The sequence below is a fragment of the Gossypium hirsutum genome, chromosome A13 (assembly GCF_007990345.1).
Source record: "Gossypium hirsutum isolate 1008001.06 chromosome A13, Gossypium_hirsutum_v2.1, whole genome shotgun sequence".
In the NCBI taxonomy this organism is placed as follows: Eukaryota; Viridiplantae; Streptophyta; class Magnoliopsida; order Malvales; family Malvaceae; genus Gossypium; species Gossypium hirsutum.
In genome coordinates, this window is record NC_053436.1 from 16,958,554 (window position 1) to 16,980,481 (window position 21,928).

At 31.5% G+C, this 21,928-nt stretch overlaps 1 protein-coding gene across 1 annotated transcript; it reads left to right on the plus strand.

Annotated features, from left to right (window-relative positions):
- Positions 1-16,982: 16,982 nt before the first annotated feature.
- On the plus strand, positions 16,983-18,031 carry LOC107930757 (vegetative cell wall protein gp1). Its single transcript, XM_016862475.2, has one exon. The coding sequence runs from the start codon at positions 17,050-17,052 to the stop codon at positions 17,842-17,844; it is 795 nt and encodes a 264-aa protein (XP_016717964.2). The 5' UTR covers positions 16,983-17,049; the 3' UTR covers positions 17,845-18,031.
- The last annotated feature ends 3,897 nt before the right edge of the window (positions 18,032-21,928 follow it).

Here is a 21,928-nt window from a genome sequence, read left to right on the forward strand (position 1 = left end):
ATTATATAAGAGAATATTTAATATATTGTATAACCATAAATTTTAATAATTATTGTTTTAGGGGTTATAAGATTAGTGTTTATGATTTTTGTTTGGGTTTAGGGGTTCTATGACTTTTAGCGGCGTTTACCAAAAGCGCCGCTAATGCTCTGGTTTTTAGCGGCGTTTCACCGAAAGCGCCACTAATGCTCTGGTTTTTAGCGGCGTTTTACCGAAAGCGCCGCTAATGCTCTGGTTTTTAGCGGCGTTTTACCCAAAGCGCCGCTAATGCTCTGGTTTTTAGCGCTTTTAACCCAAAGCGCCGCTAATGATCTGGTTTTTAGCGGCGTTTTACCCGAAGCACCGCTAATGATCTGGTTTTTAGCGGCGTTTTACCTAAAGCGCCGCTAATAATCTGTTTTTAGAGGCGTTTTAGTAAAAAACGCCGCTGTTGCTCTGTTTTTAGAGGCGTTTTTCTTAAAACGACGCTATTGCTCTGTATTTTAAAATTTTTGCGGCGTTTGTTGATAAAACGCCGCTAAAGCCCTATATTCCTGTAGTGATCGTCCTAGAAATGGAGGTTGAATTTTTGGAAATGAGGGTTTCGCTCGGACCTGTTCATCATTTTCGGGCTTTTCCTGTACGATTTCTTGGCCAAGATTTCTGCCAGGAATTGGTTCCAATACCTTTCCACTTCGCAGCGTCACTGCATTCGCATTTGTCTTGAGTTCTGTTCTGTTTATAATGGCAACTTCCCTTGAGAACTCATTTCCTTAATTGATGTGTCAATTCTCTTATAGATGCCTCGGTTTTCTATTGAAAATCAAGCATATTAGCTACTAATTTATTGACCAAAGTTTCTAGAAAATTACCTGAATCTCATGGCTATTGTGGAACCCAATTTTGGTATGGCTGGTTATACCTTAGATTGGCCCCATAACTCAAGTTGGGATGGTCCCTCCATCCTAAGTTGTAGCTGTTAGCATAGGGGTCATATTGCCTCTGTGGTGGACTAGAGAAATTTCCTTTAGTAGCTAAATGAGCCATAGTATCATCATACAAACTGGGACATGCATCAGTTGTATGTTCAGGTGTAACACATATTCGGCATACTCAGGTTGGTTTTGTTTTTTCTGCAAAAAGAGAATTCACAATATTAGTAAGTCTATCAACTTTATCTTCTAAGTTGAATTACTTAGCTGGTGAACCCTTCTAGGGGCTTCAGGATTGGCTCAGAATTGCTGAGTATTTGCAGCCATCGTGGATATCAAGTCCCTTACTTGTTAGGGAGTCATGTTGACCAATGCTCCTCCACTAGCGATATCCACCATGTTCATCTCTATGGGTTTCAAACCTTCATAAAAATATCGGAGAAGAGATTGTTCTATTATACCTTGTTGTGGGCAACTTGCACACAGCTTATTAAATTGCTTCCAATAGTCGTAAAGAGACTCTGCTTCTTTTTACCTTATTCCAATGACCTCTCTTCTTAACTTAGCTGCACACGATGCTGGCAAAAACTTGTTAAGAAATAAACGAGAAAGATCAGCCCAAGTTGTAATAGATTCAGGGAGAGATAAAATAACCATTCCCTAGCAGAATCTGCTAAGCAAACAGGGAAAACACGCAATTTAATTTGATCCTCAGTTATCCACTGAAGGTTCATACTAAGATAAACCATATGAAACTCTATCAGATGTTTGTGACGATTTTCGTTTTGCAACCCACGAAAAGTTGGCAATAACTGGATTAAACCTGACTTTAGTTCAAAATCCGTATCCATAGTAGGATACGCGATGCATAATGGTGGTTGTTCTATCGGAGCTTCGGCCATTTGTCGAATTGTTTGAGCCATTGGTTGATGTGCTAGATTCGGGTTTTCGTTAACCCTAGCATTAAGCACTTCTTCTGCTGAATCGATTTCTACTTTTTCACTTTCAAATGTTTGAGTAGGGTTTTCGTTAACCCTAGACTCTACTTCATCGTCAATTCTGATTTCTAGCGGTGGATTACTTTAAATCCTAACCATCGCTGAGTGCTTTTTCCTTAGCTTTGTTTCCTTAAGATTTGCTCTTGCAGTCTTTTCAATCTCTAAATCAAACGCAAGAGTACCTAGAGCAGATCTGGTTATAAGAAACAAAAAAACAAGATTAGTATGTTGCCAGTCTCTGGCAACGACGCCAAATTTTATGCGGTCGTTAAGAGCACCCAAAATATCTTATCCTATAAAATATTGAAAATAATAAAAATTAATAGTATAAGAGAAGTATTGTCAAATCCTCAGGGATCGGATTTGCACAATTGCTTGTTCCTCGAAATCCTGGTCAGAATCGTGCTAAGAAAATCTGTGTACCTGGGAAAAAAACAGAATTAAAAATTTTGATCTGGAAAAAAGAAAATAAAAACATAATTGAAAGTTTTGATTAAAATTTTGAAAATTAACAATAATAATAGAAATAAATAGAGTTGAGGAAAAGGTGTTCTTATGGAGAGATTCTAGCCTCTAGTTGTCTCGATCTGCCTTGGGTTCAATCCTTGGCTTTTAGGTGATCCTTCTCAAACAAAATAAGCCAATTATAGTGGAAGAGGACACCTACGACCACCAACTCCAAGAATATGGACTTACAATTTAGCGGAACCTGACTCTAGCCAACAATCGCTTTTGTGGGATCATCTTATGCTAGATCATCATTTCTCAATGGCGAATCCCACGCCATTTTGTCTCTTTGCTTGCCAACCTCTGACGCAGTAAGCTAACGAACTGACTGTGCAACCTTCCCAAAACGTAGAAAGCGGCCGCCTTTGCATACGTTGAAAAGATCACCTTTTAAGGGACATGTCAGCCCCTTAATGCGGAGAAACGATGAGTATTCGTTGAGAAGGCTAAGTACGGATTCTAAGTCTCATGAACCCTTTTTGGGAAACTTTGACAACCTTCGGCTAGATAATTTTTAGTGGCTCATGATTTTTGGGGAAAAAGAAATAAATATAATGAAAATGGAATTTTTATTGAAGAAAATATGGAAAGAACAAAAAGGCTAAACTTATGGGGGAAGAGTGTTTATAGAAAAAGATTCATGAAATTTGGGTCACTCCATCCCCTATTTATAGTACTAGGAAACATAATCTAGTCCTAAAAATTCAAAAAGATAAATACAAATAAATAAAGATAATTAAAGATAAATGAAAATAAATCCTAAAATTAAATCTAAATAATAATCCTTAATAATTATCCTAATATAATTAAACATTAAATAGAGTTTTGTGCTATAAAATCTCTTTTTTTACACTTTTGCTCCCAAAATCTTCCACACTTTGCATTTTTGGCACCATCTCTCTCCTACTTCACATGTTGGCCCAATTTAACTTCAAATTCATGCTTTTAGCCCTCAAATTTCCTTTTGCCTCCAATTTAGTCCCTGAAATATAAAAGACCATAAATAGCTCAAATTAGTAGGGTCATACCCAAAATAAACATGCAATTAGCACATAAAAATATGTCGTTCTAGAGTATTATCACAAATAGAGTTTTTTGGTCACTAAGAAGACCCTCAGTCGATGTGATTCAGAAGCACACCAACCAGAATAGATTTCAATGCCATTCAATAGTACTACCGAACTTCGACAACCAATTTCCGAATGGCACAAAGATTACCGCATTCCACCAAAATCAAACTTACAATTCACAAATAAAATAGAAAAGTTTCAAAACCCACACCTGATTCGCAATCAGTGACGTCCAGAACTCGACTCGACGACCAGGAAATCAAAGCTCTTCGGAAACCACAACCCACCATTTTTAAAATGAAAAGAAAGAAAATAATGCCAGAGAAAAAAGAATTGAACGTAGCAAAAAAAGAAAATTTAAAAATAATAAACTAAATAAATAATTATCAAAATAAAACTAAATAGTTATTTTTTAAAAAATTAAATTAAATTTACTATTTAATAATATAAAAATATATCACTCAAAACGCACACACATGGACTCGAACTCAGAACCTAAAGGTACACTAACACTCACTCAACCACCAGACCAGTAGGCCCAATTCTTCCACTTAAAAGCACAATTAAACACAATAACGCAACCTTCTCACTGACCCTAATCACAAAATTCAAAACTTCTAACCCCAAAATCCGAGGTGTTACAAATAGTCTCCTTGAAGCGACCCCACTTCACTCTCACATAGGTGACTTATATTGTTCGACTCACTGAAACACACAATGGTCATTAAATGTATTGCTTAACCTATCCCATTTTTAGTCATTGTTTACATCATAAGAACGGACTTGGGATTAGAACCCCTACATTGACCTCACAAGCTCTATGCAATTAGGTTGTCCCTTTGAACCTAGATCTTGGGATCTCCAGTCAACTAGGTAGGGTTTTCCTTCATATACCGCCTTTTATTTTCATGGACTTTTGTCATATTCTTTTCAATATTTTATCAATATGATCTTGATTTAAGCCTTTAGTTAGCGGATCTGTGATGTTATCTTTTGATTTTACAAAATCAATAGAGATAACTTTGTTTGAGTTTGATAAATTGATTCTTAATTTAAATCTTAATTATTAAATCAATCAACTAACTTTTCAATGGATTAAATTTTTTTATTTTTATATATAAATCAAATAATAAATATAAGTATTGAATAATTAAAAGAGGGTGTAACGCCCCAAAATTTGAGTTTTTGATTTGTTAAATTTTGTTAAGTGAAGTTATATGCTTTAGTGGTTAAGAGCTCTGGATGTGCGTTTGAGATCATATGTTCAAATCTCTCTTTTCGAAATTTTTGCTATTTTTGTCCATTTCTCTATCTCTGAATATTTGGCTTATATTTAATTCTTGCACAAGTAAAAGAGTAATACGAGCAATCCCTAACTCAGTGCTTTACGAATCCACATCTAAGACACACCTATTACAGTGGTTGCAAATCAAAATTCGATCCATGCTTACAACACTCCTCTTATTTGGCTGAGGTCGCTTAATCACAGACTCTTGACCCACAAATCCAAATTGGATGCCATCGACCTTTTGGAAATCCTAAAACATATCTTGGGGCATAGCAACGTCCCCATCTTCCTCACTACCGCCCTCAAATTCGAGCGTCTTAGCAGACTCGTAATTTTTTTTTCATATTGGACTCATTACTGCGAGAAGAGAACTCTGCTTGGGTCACTCAACTATGTCCACCACATCCTCACGCATGATGACAACCAATACTTATTATGCTAATCCCCAGTTTCAGAAATTTAAGACTTAGCTTAAGTTTATTAAAAATCCTAAGTCTAAAGTTTTAACAAAGGTTTTCACAGAATTTCCAAAGTTTTAACTAAAAAAGTAACCATAGCACTATGGTTTGTGCTAGTTCATTTAATATAGCTGATGTAGAGATACTTATAAGACCGGCACCTAAGTCTTGAATTCTCTATTTACAAACTCGAAAATTATCAAAATCTAAACGGACTTTTCATAACCCTCAAATCTCAAAGTTAGTCGAAAGTTCCACGTACTTAAAATATTTTTCTAGAAGAGTTTTGAACCCAAAAATCATAACCCAAGTTTTGCAAACCTGGCTTTGATACAACTAAATGTAACACCTTAAACTCGACCTAGAAGTTATGACTGAATCTAGAGAAATTAAAATGACTCATTTGGAAAACTAGTTTTAGTAAGTATTTAGCAAATCCAACTTTCGAAAACAATCATTAGAAAACGATTTGTTCGCTTTTAGAAAACACTTAAGAAATCACTTAATTATTAGGGAAAAACCTTTTCTGGAGTTTTAGTTTTGAAAACCAAAATCCATTTTGTCGACTTAAGTGATTTTACCGTTCCGGGATAGAAAATATCAATTACCGATGAATTAAAAAAAACCAAAACGAGTTCAAAAACAGATTACGAAATTAACAATATATACATCAAATGCAAAAAATATCTGAGCTCCCACATATTGTTCGATCCTAAGCCAGAGATTTTACCTAAACAGACAAAGATATAACAAATGGGTGAGCTATAAAGTTCAATGTATAAAAAAACTCAATAGAGATTAAATAAACCACAATATACAAGTCAGAGTAATGCAGAAAATTTCATAACGATTATAAAACCAGAGCAGAATAAAGCAGAGTAACATAGAGATTTTCATATCGATCATATAAACAGAAAGGAGAATGTATGATTATGCCAATATAATGTTTTTCAAAAAATCAAAATGTAGATTTTTATTCAGAAAACATCCTACCCAACTCCGCGACACACCAAATAGAGTCTCCAGAATTCATCCAACCAAATCACACCAACAGATAATAGTGAATAGTGCCACTAGAATTGAAGAAAAGTTTCCAGACAAAATTGAAGATAAACCACCAGATAAATGTAGATCAATAAACTGCTAGAAACTTCCTTCTTTCACCTCATCTCGAACCCCATACAATGTGTCACGGCATGCATATTTAGAAGTAGATGACAAGTATGTAAGGTGTGTTGTTGTATAATAACAGAAACAAAAGGCATGGGAATCCACACTTTGCAAGGCAGATTGATCACATCTTAATGATTCATATCAGATTTGCCACGAAATCACATGCATGGTTACATATCATAATTAGTATCAGACACAATAACATATTCAGATATCACATGTCTTCATCCAACACAGTAACACAAAAATGAATCATCAAAATTAACAGAGCACAAATCATACCTGAATAAATCACATACCTTAAACACGACCCAACAAAAGCACATTATATGCTAACATATCATAACAAAAGCACATTATATGCTAACATATCATACTTACTTAGCTTATATCATATCAAACTTATGAATAGATAACGGATTAAACATCAACTATTCATCAAATATCAATTTTTATAGCTTATTTCAGATCATAGAAACCCTACGGAAGGCATACATTCGATTCAAATGACGTTTATGGTCCTAGGGAAAAATAACAATTTTTAAGCCCACACACTCGTGTGGATTCACACGGCCTGAATGGCTGGCCCGTGTGGTCCACACAATGTAGCACACACCTGTGTGGCCTACCCCAATGTCACACGGCTGTGTGACTTAAAGGAATGAGTTACACGGTCTAGCACATGACCAAACACACGGCCGTATGACTCAAGACCCAAGGATTTTCTCACACAACCTGGACACAAGCCCGTGTCTCTAGCCCGTATGTCTCTAATTCCAAATAGTGAGTTACACATCCTACCACACAGCTTGACACACGGTCTTGGCATCGATAGCCATGCTTTCTAACCTTCTCCAAATGTAGAAATAGGGGTTTTTGTTACACACTTGTACGGTTTTGACATTAAAGCCACAGAGATGATTCTCGAACCTAAAAATAACATTACAGTGATTGAAGCAGATGATTAAATTTAATCAAATCATTTGAATTAGCATCCAAACCAAAGCTATGTCAAAGAACTTTCTACACAAAACCCCAAACTGAACTTACCGACAGACGAGCAATAGACACGCGATTCTTAAATAGTTGAAGGAACACTAGACGTCATTCAGTCCTCTCCTAATTCAAACAATCAATTAACAAACTCCTAATGAAGAATCGTCCTTTGCTACAGAACTCAGAAACCAACAGAAAAACCATCATACTAGCAATATAACTAATTGAACTTTTACCGACGTTAAGAATAGAACCGAGAGAAAAGATTAAGCCCCCCATGGGATCTATTCCATGCCAGATACCAAAATGAAAGAAATTTTCAAAAGAAAAGTAAAAAAAAGGGGGGAAACAAAATTATTTTTTGGAACATAAGAGAAGGAAGTTAATAAAAAAAAACTAAACTAATTTACAGAATAGTATAAAAGTATTTTCTCATTGCTTACGCAAAAATTTGAACACAAGGCCAAAGGGTATATAGAAGCTTAATCATTGAACCTGCAAGCTCATTCTTAACATCAGTTGATCAAAAATAGAATTTATGCTAGATGATCAAGGATATATGTTAAGACAAAAAATAACAAAAATTCTAAAGGAGATTTGAACATATGACCTCAAACCCACATTCAAAGCATTTAACCACTAAATCAAATCAATTTGTTTTACAAAATTTTCAAAATCCTAATTCAAAATCAAGGCGAAACCACTCTTGGTTCCGCTAACTAATTTCTTCTAACCCGATTTTTGGGATGTTACATTATTAATCCAATCTATTCATTTTTTATTCTATGAATAAAAGAAATTATATGACTTAGGCTATTTTTTATTTTTTATAATTTATTTATATTTATATTATATTAATTTTCGTATTTCTCCAATTAATAACTTGGTTTTGAAAAATTAACTACAAATTTATCCAAATTAAAAAAAACCCACTTTTATTTTATAAAAAAATTGACTTTCAACTAAAAATCTTACTCCCTGATAAAGTTATGCCACATGTTTTTTTTTTCTTTTAGTTGTAACTCTTTTTTTTTTTCAAAATAAGTGTTCTTTTTTCTTTTAAATATGGAATAGAATGATAACTAAAATTTTAAACTATTATCTTTGGCAATTGGCTAATAATTAATTGTTGATTGCAATGATTGATTTGACCAATTCTTTCAATTAACTTATTTGATCAACTTATTCTATTAACTATTTATTTAAAAGTGCTTAATAAAATTTAACTGGTAGGTGAAAGCTTATATGTGTAAAATAAAAAATAAGAGCATGACAAATTTTATTGTTAAATATTTATTTTTTTATAATACTTTAGTCTTTATTGGGTGAAATTTGTCCATTATATTATAATTAACGGCTTTCTCAATTTAATTAGTGGACCATCCAATAACAAAATCCTATATTAATAATGTCAACTCTTTGATTAAAATTTTCACTAACTCAATTAATGAAATACAACTTCGAAACCATATTTTTTCTGACAATCGATTGAGATGAAGTCATTACAATATGTTTCGAGACATGGCTTTCAACGTCTCAAGGCACACTGCTAAATTTTATTAAATCGAGTTGGATTCGAAACCTAACTTCATTTTGGTCATCGTATAAACGCAAAACAATTAATGAGACCAATTGACATTTATTAAACATGTTTTAGTATAAAATCAAGAATGTACAAGATTTATTATATTTAAATGCTAAGTCACTATTTGAAATGTTCTGAGATAGCTTGAGATGTTTTGGCAACGTAATGCAATATTATGCATTTGGATCCGACAACTGGGTTGGGTGTGGGATGTTACATTTTGTATTGTTAACTTGATGTATATATGTGTGTAAATTTCATTTTACTCACAATTCAATCTAATTTTTTATTTTTAATATCATACATATTTCATGTGTTATTATGATTAATTAGTTTCAAATTATATATTTCATTATTTATTTGATATTATTTTTAAACACGTGTCTATGTTCTAAATATGTGGCTTTCACACGCATACGCGTGTGATAGAGTTTCTAGTGCTAATAATGTTGTTGATGGAGTTTGTGTCACAAAGTAACTTGACACCAACTTAGGGTTGATGGGAACACCATGATAAATAATTGTATTCATTTAATATTTTTAATATGATGAATTTTTATGTTTAAATTTTGGTTTACTCACAATACAATCTAATATTTTTTATTTTAATATCGTATATATTTCATATATTATTATTTATTTGTTTCAAACCATACATTTTATTGTTTACCGAAATCACGCATTTGTGTTCTAAATGCGTAATTTTAACACGCGTACGCATATAATAATATTTCTAGTATAACATAAAGCATTTTGTAAAAAATCAAAATGAAGTTAAAGGGAGTAAAAAGGAATTATTATTGTAACAATTTAGTGTTTCATAGGTGAAGAGTACTTTAAGATAAAAGGTTTTTGATTACTAAATTTGAATTATCTAAAATCAAAAGGCTGAAACACAAAATTAATTAAAATTTAAATGATGTAAAAATATTTTAAACTAAAGTGACCTGATACAAATTGATCCAAACTATCTCAATTGACAAGTACAGTGCAGTTTATTTACACGTTCAACTTTGAAAATACTAGTATCATACATAACATGTTTGCGAAACTTTGCTAAATTGGAGATTCGTGCCCCTCAAAATTACGTAAGTTATAATTCATCTTTTTTATAAAATAAAAGTGTTTTCCTTAAAATCTTGGATAAAATTGTAATTAAGTTTCAAATTATATATTGATAGGAAACATATTAAATTTAATAGAATATAATATATAAAAACTTAATCCAAGTCATCATATTTTTTTAATTATATAATATATTTAGCTTAAGAATGAAAAAAGCTCTCAATTTTTTTCAAATAATGCAATTAAGCTTTAGTTTTTTTTTTCACTCAACTGGATAATTAAATTTTTAAACTAAATCAAAAAAGCCTTCAAACTTTTTCAAAAAAAGCAATTAACCTCTTGTTTTTTTTTCTTTGCACTCAATTGGGTATTTGAACTGTTAAAATGCATCAAAATGACCCTTTAATCATTAACTTTAACAGTTGACCGTTAAAGTTAACTGTCCCTATTTTTTTTCAATTAAAGTCACCCCATGTCACAACTACGGTATAGAATGTGGCAAAAAAATTATAAAAAAATAAAAATTAATAAAAGATATAAATATTATTAAATTTTAATAAAAAAATATTAAAAATTGTAAAATTTTTAAAAAATCATAAAAAATTCTAAAATGCATCAAAAAAGCCTTTTAACCATTAACTTTAACCATTGACCTAAAGTTAACAACCTTTTTTTTTTCAATTAAAGCCATCATTTGTCGCAACACAACGTGACATGTGGTAAAAAAAGATAAAAAAAATAAAAATCAATAAAAATTTTTAAAATTTTTAAAATGTTTCTTTTGGTACGGTAATTTTTATAATGTTTTTATGAATTTTATATTTCTTTATATTTTTTATAATTTTCTTACGGCTTTATAAAATTTTATAATTTTTTTCTATATTTCTATATATTTTATAAAATTTTACACTTTTTTATAAAATTTTACAATTTTTTTATAAATTTTTTACGAGTTTTATAATTTTTTTTCTAATTTTAAATATTTTTATTAAAATTTAATAATTTTATAAATTTTATTGATTTTTATTTTTTATCATTTTTTTGTCATATATCACGTCGTGGTTATGACACGTGATGGCTTTAACTGAAAAAAAAGAGGCAGTTAACTTTAACGGTCAACTGTTAAAGTTAACAATTAAATGACTTTTTTTACGCATTTTGACAGTTAAAATACCCAATTAAATGCAAAAAGAAAAAAATAAGAATTTTTTTTTCTTAAAACAATTTGAGGGATTTTTACTCTTTTAAACCAAAAATATATATATAGTTGAAGATTCAGCTACTCTGAGTTCCGACAAGTTGATCAGTAAATTAATTTGCTTTTTTTTTTCATCAAGTTAATTTTGTATTCAACTTAGAGAAAAAAAAAGTCAATTTGAAAAAAAAATGAGTTATTGACTCTTGTTTCTTTTATAAAATAAAAACGTTTTCTTTTGTTAAGTTCAATTTGTGAACTATTTTTAATAAAAAAATTATAACTCAATTTTCAAATTATATATTAATGGTAAAATACTTAAAATTAATAGAAAATAAAAATACCAAAAATAAATTAAGAATAAAATAAAATAAGTTAATTCATCATATATTCAAAAATTATCTCATAGAAGGTTGAGTTTGATAAATTGATTCTTAAATTAAATCTGAATTATTAAACCAATCAACTACCTTTTCCATGGATTAAATTTATTTATTTATTTTTTGTGTCAAAGAGTGGATGAGTTAAACTCAATACAAATGGTGTAGTTTCGCTTAGTTCTTACTCGACTACAATTGGATGAGTCATTAGAGATGAGGATGATAAATGGTTGTATGGCTATTCGATGATATTGGGGAGAAATTGAAGTTTTCATGATAGAAGCGAGGTATATAGTTGAAGGGCTACGTCTGACTTGGGAAAAGGGATACCGACAGGTTGAACTTGAATTTAATAATACTCTTTTGGTGGAATTAATTTTGTCTGGCAAGCTTATTGATAGCCCTCTTATGGAAATAAGTGTCATCCATACATTGTTAAAAAGGAATTAGAAAGTTTGTATCCATCATATTCCTAGATACCATATATAATATAGTTGCATATTTCATAGCTAAGCAAGCTGGTATAAATTTTACCAATCTACAGGTATTTTTTGAACCTCCTCAAGCTGTACGGGAGTTAATCCAAAAGGATATTATGGGCTTTTAATTTTCTTGTCACATCCCAAAAATCGGGTTGGTAGAATTGGGTAATTGGTTGTAGGCTCGAGAGAAAAAATTTGGTTTAATATCATAGAGATTAAAATAGGATAAAATAAATAATTAAATAACAATGGTAATAATAAATTATTAAATAATTATTGTGTCTAATATTAGGTAGTGAAAATTAGGATTAGGTGATTGATTATAAAATAACTTAAAATAGATCTTAAAAATAAAATCGGGTTTGAAAATAATTGAGAAAAATGTGTTTTAATTAAACTAAGGACTAATTTGAAAAACAAGGGAAAACAGAGTCTTTAAAAGGCAATTTTCCCTTAATTTTTAAAAAAATATTTATCTTCCTTGCTTCTTTAGAACCCAGTGCCTCTTCCCTCCCATTTAGCTTCACATTCAAAATTTTCTGCAAGTTCAAATATGATACTTTTTCTCAAAATTAACTCATCCTTAGTGATTTTTTAGTTATCCAAATACCTCAACACTTCCAAATTTAAAGAAAAATCATTAAATCATCATCAAATTCATCATTATTCTTCTCATATTCAACTTCAAATTAGCTCTACAACTTGTTTTCTTCAAATTGTGAGTACCCGCCCTCTTTATTGTGATGGGCATTGTATCCGGAGATAGCGAAAGACTCTATGAGTCAGGGTAAAGAGAGTGTTATATGGGGCAGGGCTCTTTTAAGTCAATAGCGAGGTGTTATATGGAGATTCGTTTATCCAATATGTAGTGATAGAGTTCACTTATATGTGGTGATAGAATCCCCTATATGTTTCAAAATCACAAAATGCCAACTTATCATCATTTGAAATATATGAGTTATGGTGTGGTATGAACTGTTAATTTGCATGAACTGTTATTTGGCATGGACTTATATTTTACATGAACAGCTTACTTTAAATTGTTTAGTTTAAGTGCACTGCTTATTTATGAAAATTGTTGTGTTGCGTAAGTCACTATTTTGTATGAACTCTAATATTACATGACTTGTTATGATATGTCTACCCAAACTTGACTGATGTATTTATTTGTGGTATGTTTGAGCACTCACTGAGCTTCAATAAGCTCACACTCCCTTTTAGAACATTAAAGTGATATAGCGTGCGAGGAGGTGTGGAAGTGAGCTAATCCAAAACAAGGCTACACCTGGGTATGTTTATGTGTTCCCCACCCTAATGAGGAAGGCAATGTGGGACCAAATATGGGATTTAGGATTAGACTTTGTTTTGACTTGGAACTTTTATTACTACTTCAGATAGATGATTGAATAGTACATTATGAATGCTTGATGAATGTTTTGATTAATTGATCGGCTAACTTGTAAGTGTAGGTTGCTGCTGGTCGTTGAGGCAAGACCAAAATGTTTCATATGTGTTTTGAAAGCAAACATGTGCTTTGTATGCATGAGATGTAAAATTGGACTAATTACGTAAATTGTTAGTTGCTTGCAAACTAATTAAATGACAAAATTTATGAAATTGTACTTGATGTTTTAATTGATCTTTCGAAACAAGACTTATACGTATAATCCTATAATACTATTTTCAAACCTTGTGAAGTGTAGTTTTTCCGATATTTTTACTATATTACAATTTAAATCTAATCACATGTTTTTAAATAAAACAGTTTCCAATATCCTTTGAAACATAGCCTTTCAAAATACCTCTTTGCATGCACGCATGTGTAACTGAAGCTTTTGGGGTATTTTGTTTGTTAGATATTAAGTTTATTCTTGCTGTTAATTGAATGACCAGAGTAGCACAACGGAAGTATGATTATAGACTTTTTAAATGTTCTTTTAATAATTGTGTGGTGTGAATAGTTAATTGGTGTGCTTTGTGGTGGTCTAAACGGAGAGTCATTTTGGTGGTTAATGTGGCATTTGAAATTCGGGTCGGACCATCCCAACCGAGTTTGGGGCGCCACATTTTTGCTTATTTTTGTAATTTCTTAATGTTGTTTATATTTAAAAAAAAGGTTAAATACAAAATTGGTACCCAAACTTGTCCACTTTTCCCAGATTGGTACTTATGGTTTTTTTTTGTCTCAGATTGGTATCCAAACTTTTTTTCATCCACTATATTGGTATTTGAGACTAACAGCGTCAATGTTTTTGCTAACGTGGCAGTGCTTACCACTCACGCACTGCCACGTGTCACTCCCTTTGGCCTAAAAAGTTGTTCCTTCAATTATTTTTATATCATTTTATATTTTTAAAAACCTTTTTATTTATTTTTTCCTTTGAAATTTCCTTTCCCTATCGTCTTCTTCTACCTCTTTGACTACTACAACTTTTTTTCTTTTCTTTTTTTCATTTTTTACCACTTTGTCTTCTACCTTTCTTCTATCTGTTTTGTTTTTTTTTTCTTCAAAAACCCCCCAAAAATGGAATGGGAGAAACCATCCAACACACCTTCTTCGTAATGCCCTAAAAGAAATCGACAACCAAGGTCCTTTCCCACTTCAACTCCCAAACATTTCCAACTTGCCAACATATGTCCTTACAATCGTTCAAGGAAAGATTGGTGTTTCCATATAATGTGTCATTAAAAGAATTTTTATGTATATATCGTATGGTTCTTACTTCATACTTATCACCTTTGTTTTGGCACTTTGGTCATTCCCATCTCTTGCAACCATTCTCTGTGCTTCTACTATCATAGATGTGTGAATCGAATCTTAACCAATCGTCTCAAAGTTGTAAACTCCTATCATCAAACAATACTAATTGACCATTTTTCCTTTTCTCTTGAGGAGTAAATTGACTAATTACAATAGTATAATAAAGATACTTCTCATTTGGATTAGAAACATTAGTGAAATCATAATTCATGTTTAATGGTACCAAGTGTTCATTATTTTCAAAATCTTCACCACTTGTCCACAAAATCCTCTCTATAAGTCAAACTACTTATCGGTTTCGTGCAGGATCCAATTCCATTGTAAACAATCCAAATGTAGGGATTGAATCAGTTAGCCAAGATGTAAGTGAGAAGTAGTGGCTGGAAGCTTCACTATGAAGGCGAGCGGTGTGATAAAGCTCATTAGATCCGCAACCAAGATGGAGCCATCCCTAGAACCCAATAGCGAAGCTATCCTTTCTAAGACTAGCCCATAAGAATCCATTTCAGGATTATAACCTGCAATACAAAAACTAACCATGGAGGTCATTGAAGCTACTAAGTCGACCTCTAAGAAAGAAGAAGAACAAGAACGAATGGAGTTTGTCCATTTCTTAGGTTTTTAGGGTTTATTGTGTTGGGATTTTTGTAGGATTGGGATTAAGGGGAAATGAAGCAAAGAAATGGATTAGAGAAATTAGGGTTCTTTTATCTTCTTCTTCAATGATGAAGATTGTAAGGAGAGGCAAAAGAAGAAGCAAATGGGTTTTTTTACAAAAGAAAGAAAGAAGTGTAGAAACAGACAAGAAAAAGAAAAATAAGAAAATAAAAGAAAAAGGGAAGAGGGGGAAAAACAAAAAATAAAAAACAAAAAAGAGATATAAGACGACGCCATGTAGCGGCATGCGATTGGCTAGCACTGTCATGTTAGCAAAAAATTGACGCCCTTAGACTCAAGTACCGATATAGTGGACGGAAAAAAAGTTAGTGTACCAATCTGAGACAAAACCATAAATACAAATCTAGGAGAAGTGGAAAAGTTCGGATACTAATTTTATATTTAACCCAAAAAAAATTTAGATATAAAGCAAATCTAAACCAAGAAACTCCATTTTTTTCCCTAAATTAACTTTTCAATTTTAGTTTTTTTTGTCTAATAGAGAATTAAATAAAAAGTAATAATCAACTTTTCATAACTCAACTTATTAAACTTGTCCAATCTTTGACTATATTCACTTTTTATTCTATAAATAAGTAAAAAATTATGATGACATGGGGTTAAATTTTTATTTATTATAATTGTTTTTGCATTTATATTATATTATTTTTCATATTTCTCCAATTAATAATACAGTTTGAAAAATCAGCTACAAAGTTATTCAAATTTTAAAAAAACCACTTTTATTTCATAAAAAAATGAGTTACAACTAAAAATCTAGCTCCCTAATAAAGTAATGCCACATGTTTTTTTTTTCTTTTAGTTGTAACTCATCTTTTTTATAAAATAAGTGTTTTTTTTTTCTTTTAAATCTTGAATAAAATTGTAACTAAAATTTTAAACTATATGTTAATTGGAGAAATATTAAAATTTATATAATATAAAAAACAATTATAAAATATAAAAAATTAACTCAACTCATTGTAATTTTTTTTATTTATAGAATAGGTAAAATTAATATAAAATAAAAACAAAAACATTTATAATAATTTAAAAATCAACCTAAACCATTATAATGTTTTTATTTAAAAATGAATTACGAGTAAAATGAAAAAAATAAAAAAACACATGGCGCCATTTTGTTTCGGGGGCATTGTTTAGGGGCAGGGATTTCTATTTCCCGCAATCCCCATTGCAATTAGGTATGAATGGATAATTTTTAACTTAGATTTTTTATAATTTATATAAATTTTAATTAGTAATAATAAAATTATATTTTGATCTCTCAAAAATAATAAAAATTTATTTTAATTATCTAAAAATTATAATAAAAAATAGAATATTAAAATAATATAATTATATCATAAAAATATATAATTTATTTTTTTCACTTCGCCTCTATTTCTGAATTGCTAATGCCTATATAAACCCCCAACACCATGCTTTGTTTACCTCACTCACAACTATTCAGATACAGAACTTTGTTTCATCTGCTTCATTACTTTCGAAATCTCTCAACAAAAATGGCCTCTTTCAATTGCTTTGCTTTAGCATTCTTGATGGCTTTGTCATTTGCAAGCATTGATGTTGGGGTAACAGCTCGTCACCTTCAGCAACTCCCTCAAACGCCAAGTTTGTTTCAAAAAACATTCCCACCATTGCCATCTTTCCCTAAACCATCATTCCCAAAGCCATCCATACCCTCATTCCCAAAGCCTAGGGCGCTTCCTCCACTTCCTACCAGATTTCCAAGTGGACCAAAGGCCACACTGCCCCCTCTGCCAAGCATTCCCTCAGTCCCCAGAATCCCAACTGCAATTCCCTCTATTACTTTATTTTCTCCTCCATTGCCATCTTTCCTTAATCTCCCAAAGCCTGGGGCGCTTCCTCCACTTCCTACCATATTTCCAAGTGGACCAAAGGCCACACTACCCCCTCTGCCAAGCATTCCCTCATTCCCCACAATCCCAACTGCAATTCCCTCTATTCCTTTCTCTTTTCCACCTTTGCCATCTTTTCCTCCACTTCCTACCGTATTTCCAAGTGGACCGAGGGCCACACTGCCCCCTCTGCCAAACATTCCCTCAATCCCCACAATCCCAACTACAATTCCCTCTATTCCTTTCTCTTCTCCACCATTGCCATCTTTCCCTAATCTCCCAAACCCTGGGGCACTTCCTCCACTTCCTACCATATTTCCAAGTGGATCGAGGGCCACACTACCCCCTCTGCCAAGCATTCCCTCAGTCCCTACAATCCCAACTGTAATTCCCTCTATTCCTTTCGTTTCTCCACCACGTTCTCGTTCTACTCCTTGAAATACCCTTTTTTTTTTATCTGCTGCATACTGGATCTGGTTTAATAAGGTTTTTAGTCGTCTTTGTGTCTTTATTATGAGTATTGATTTCGTCCACTTATATTTGTTTGTATAAATGGGACTTCTCCAATTCCCGTTATTTGGTGTACTTTGATACGTTGCTTCTTATTATATATGGGGTATTTATATATCGATGTTCTGTCCATGGAGTATTTAATTACTGTTATACCATTGTTAACATGAAGAAAAGAATCAAACGATAAATGCAATTAAGATAGTGAGCAGCCATACATCGACAAGATGCCACTGCTAATATTAATGAGTCCTGGTTCATTATCTCTTCCAAGTTATCCATTTACATACAATTACTTTTCTCTTTTAATATATTTCCCAAGTTAATATTTTATATGAATGTCGAATTATGTAGTAAACTATGGTGGTCGATTTTGCATCGATTTCGATATTAGTGGTTTGTATGTATCATTTCAATTCTAAATTGAAATATCAATGTTTTTTTAAAATTAGAATGATGTTCGAACTAATCAGATCATCGATTCTCGATCTAATCAATTTAACAATTGATTTTAAATCAGAATTTTTTTCCGATCTAGAAAATATGAAAATCGGTTTAATTGGTTCAGTCAGTTGATAGTTTGCGATTTAAGTGTAGTTTACTCTAGTTCTCGGGTCAACCGATTCTTTCTCTTATTTTGGACCAGTATATCGGCCAGTCCCGTCCGATTTCAATAACATTGCGGAACACCCAACCCCTTTTTTTCTGCACTAGTGAAGATTCTGGTCCGTACCTGTTGCATCAGTTTATTCTAATAAATTTTGGTTGCACCGATTGGAACATAAGGCACTGTTCAATACGTGAATAATATTAAAAAATATAATATTTTAATTATTTACTATTATGCTAAAAACTTAATTGAAACATGACTAATTAAAAATGTTACGTCGAAATGTGAAGTTAAAAAAATTATGAGATAATGTTTTCACCTTTAAAATATAAAAACTAAAATATATGATTACGAAAAAACTATTCACCCAATTATCCAAAAAATATCCGATCATCTTTCAGATTCTTTTATCAAGGAAACGAGCTAAATCATTAAATTTTCATATTGAATGATGGATTATTATTATTAATTTTGGATTTATTTGAATAATAGATTTTCATTTGTTGAGTTTATTAATGAGTAATTTATATAACTAATGAATATTTTATATTTAAATTTTTTTTAATTTCATTCATTTGATATTTGTAATATATTTATATACATATATTGAATATTTTTTAAAAATATTGATAAATTTAAAATAATATATATCAGTTCCAAACAAAAATTATACATTCACTCTTACGATACTGATTACTCTGTATTAAATATTAATATTTTAAAAAAATCAAATAATATAAAATTCTTAAAATTTCAATACGTTTATATTTGAAATTGAAGACAATAGAAGAAAATTAGAAATAGGTATTAGCAAAGAAATTAGATTTGAACAAGACTTTGTCAATAGGTGTAATTTATTGATAATTTTTATAAGACGTTACATGTATTTAATATGATATAAAAAAATTATGTAAAATTTTGGGATGGAACAGCTTAAAGATATATTTTATTTTTTAGGTTGGGATTAAAAAATTAAATTAAATTTAATATATATAAAATTAGACTTGGGATTAAAAACGTATTATTTTCTCAAACTTCAAATTGGCGTTATCCCGAGGCAAGACCCTTACCACCTTCTTCCTCGTAAGCAACTCAATGACAACTAAGAGGCAGATTTTTAAATTTTGACTTAAGCAAAGCACTGACTCAATAAATTCCAACCCAAACTCTATTGAACCCAATTTATTATAAAAAAAATTATGTAATTGAACCCAAATTCGAATTGACCTAAATCAATTTAAACTTGAAATGACTTGATCATAAAATAATTTGAACTTAAAATGACCAAAACGTAAAAAGATTCGAATCAATAATGATTAGACATGAAAAAGTTAGCCTCAAATTCAAATGATTTTGTGGTGCCCGATCTGACCCAAATTTCGAACGTCACATTAGCCACCAAAGTGGCTCGCTGTAAAAACACCACAAAACACACCCTCCAACCAGTCACACCACACAATTGTAACATAATCCATATTAAATAGTAATCTTTTTTGCATGCCTTTCTAAACATACCATTAGAACAAAGAACAAAAATTCAATTTTTAGACCCCTGCGAACCCACCTCGCACTACAGGAAAATAGACTTTTAGCGGCGCTTTTTTTAGCCTTTAGCGGCACTTATAAGCGCCACTAAAACTTTTAGCGGCGCTTTCTAAAACGCCGCCAAAAATGCCGCTATAGGTAACGCCACAAAACTTTGTGGCGTTTATTGAAAAAAAACGCCGCCAAAAGCCTTGACTTTTATACTATATTTGTTGTATTTGGTTGGAATTTAATGCAGGAAGGGCTGGATATTGGTAAAAAAAAATATTGCAAATCTGCCAAAATTAGCGGCGTTTGTAGTAAAAGCGCCGCTAATTTTGGCAGATTTGCAATATTTTTTTTTACCAATATCCAGCCCTTCCTACATTAAATTCCAACCAAATACAACAAATATAGTATAAAATGCAGCCAAAAACAGCAAATTTAGCATAAAAATACAACCAAAAAAATTAATTCTAAATGATATTTCAAATTTAACTAAAGATATATGATATAAGTAATAAATAAAGTATAATTTAAAATATTTTTACAATACTGTTAAACGTGACAAAACTTAAAAACATTCTTACAATAAGAAAACTAATGTCTAAGATGGCGGCTTTTGCGATTGCTGAAACATATGCATCATCTGCTGAAGCTGTAGCTGGAGGTCATCGTACTTTTTGCTTTGCTCTGCTACCATCGCTCGTGCCTTTGCCTCTCTCGCTGCAGCCGCTGCCTCCCTCTCTGCTGCCTCCGCTCTAAGTTGTTGCTGGAGTTCTTCATATTTTCGTTGAACCTCGGCAATTTGCTCAACCGTGTTCGCTTGCATCTTAGCTATCTGGTCTCTTAACCTCTGAACTTCAGCTTGAGCTTGACTTCCAGAAGGCATGTATTTCTGGGAGCCGGATCTAAACTATTGGGTCGGGGTAACACCAGATCCTTGAAATCGAACCCGACCGTACTTTTCAGGACCCAAAACTTCAGTGATAATTCTGTTATCAATGTTCTCAAGATTAACAGAACTATCACTCGAAGCAATCGCTTCATATTCTACCTTCTTCTCCTTTAGTTTCTCCTAAAAAATCAATTAAAGAGTTAGAAACGAAATATATAATAAAAAGGAATGCAACATAACTTAACATTATTTAAAACTACTAATGATGAATTGAATTAAACAATTATAATTAAAGATTATAAATATTTAGAATAAATCAAATTAAAAAATTATCATTAAAGATTATAAATATTTAGAATAAATCAAATATTATTAAGTAAATATACCATAATTTCTCCAGCTTCGGATGTCATAGGAGATCCATCTTTCTTCCTATGCGTAATCTCAAAAAGCTGAAGGCGTCCAACTTTTTGTCCGGATTTAACTTCCTACAATATAGTAGTAAGAATATTATTTAATAATTGAAAGTTATTAATATTTGAAAGAATTAATAAATTCATAATACCTCGGCGTCAGCTACAGAAGCAAAACTTCTCGACCCTGCCGTGTGCGTGAATTTTTATTTTTGCCTGCTGCTTGTTCCAACTCGCTCACGGTCCTACATAATAAAATTATTATTACGTATAAAGTAAACACTATATATAAGAGTTTGGAAATACGCAATACCTCTCCTTTCTTTGAATTCCAAAATCTAACCGCATCTTCCCATTGATACCTCAGCATTCCCGGCGGAACATTTCTCAATTTTTCCTCGAGGCTTATGTCTTTCTTAAAGTATTGTTTCTTTAAAGTGCTTTTATTGTCTCTCCATCTTTTACCTAATGCCTTCTTGATATAATCATCGGAGACTTCTAAAGCAAATCTCTCCTAAAAAAACATAAGTTTAGAATGTAAATATAAATGAAACTTAAACCAAAGTA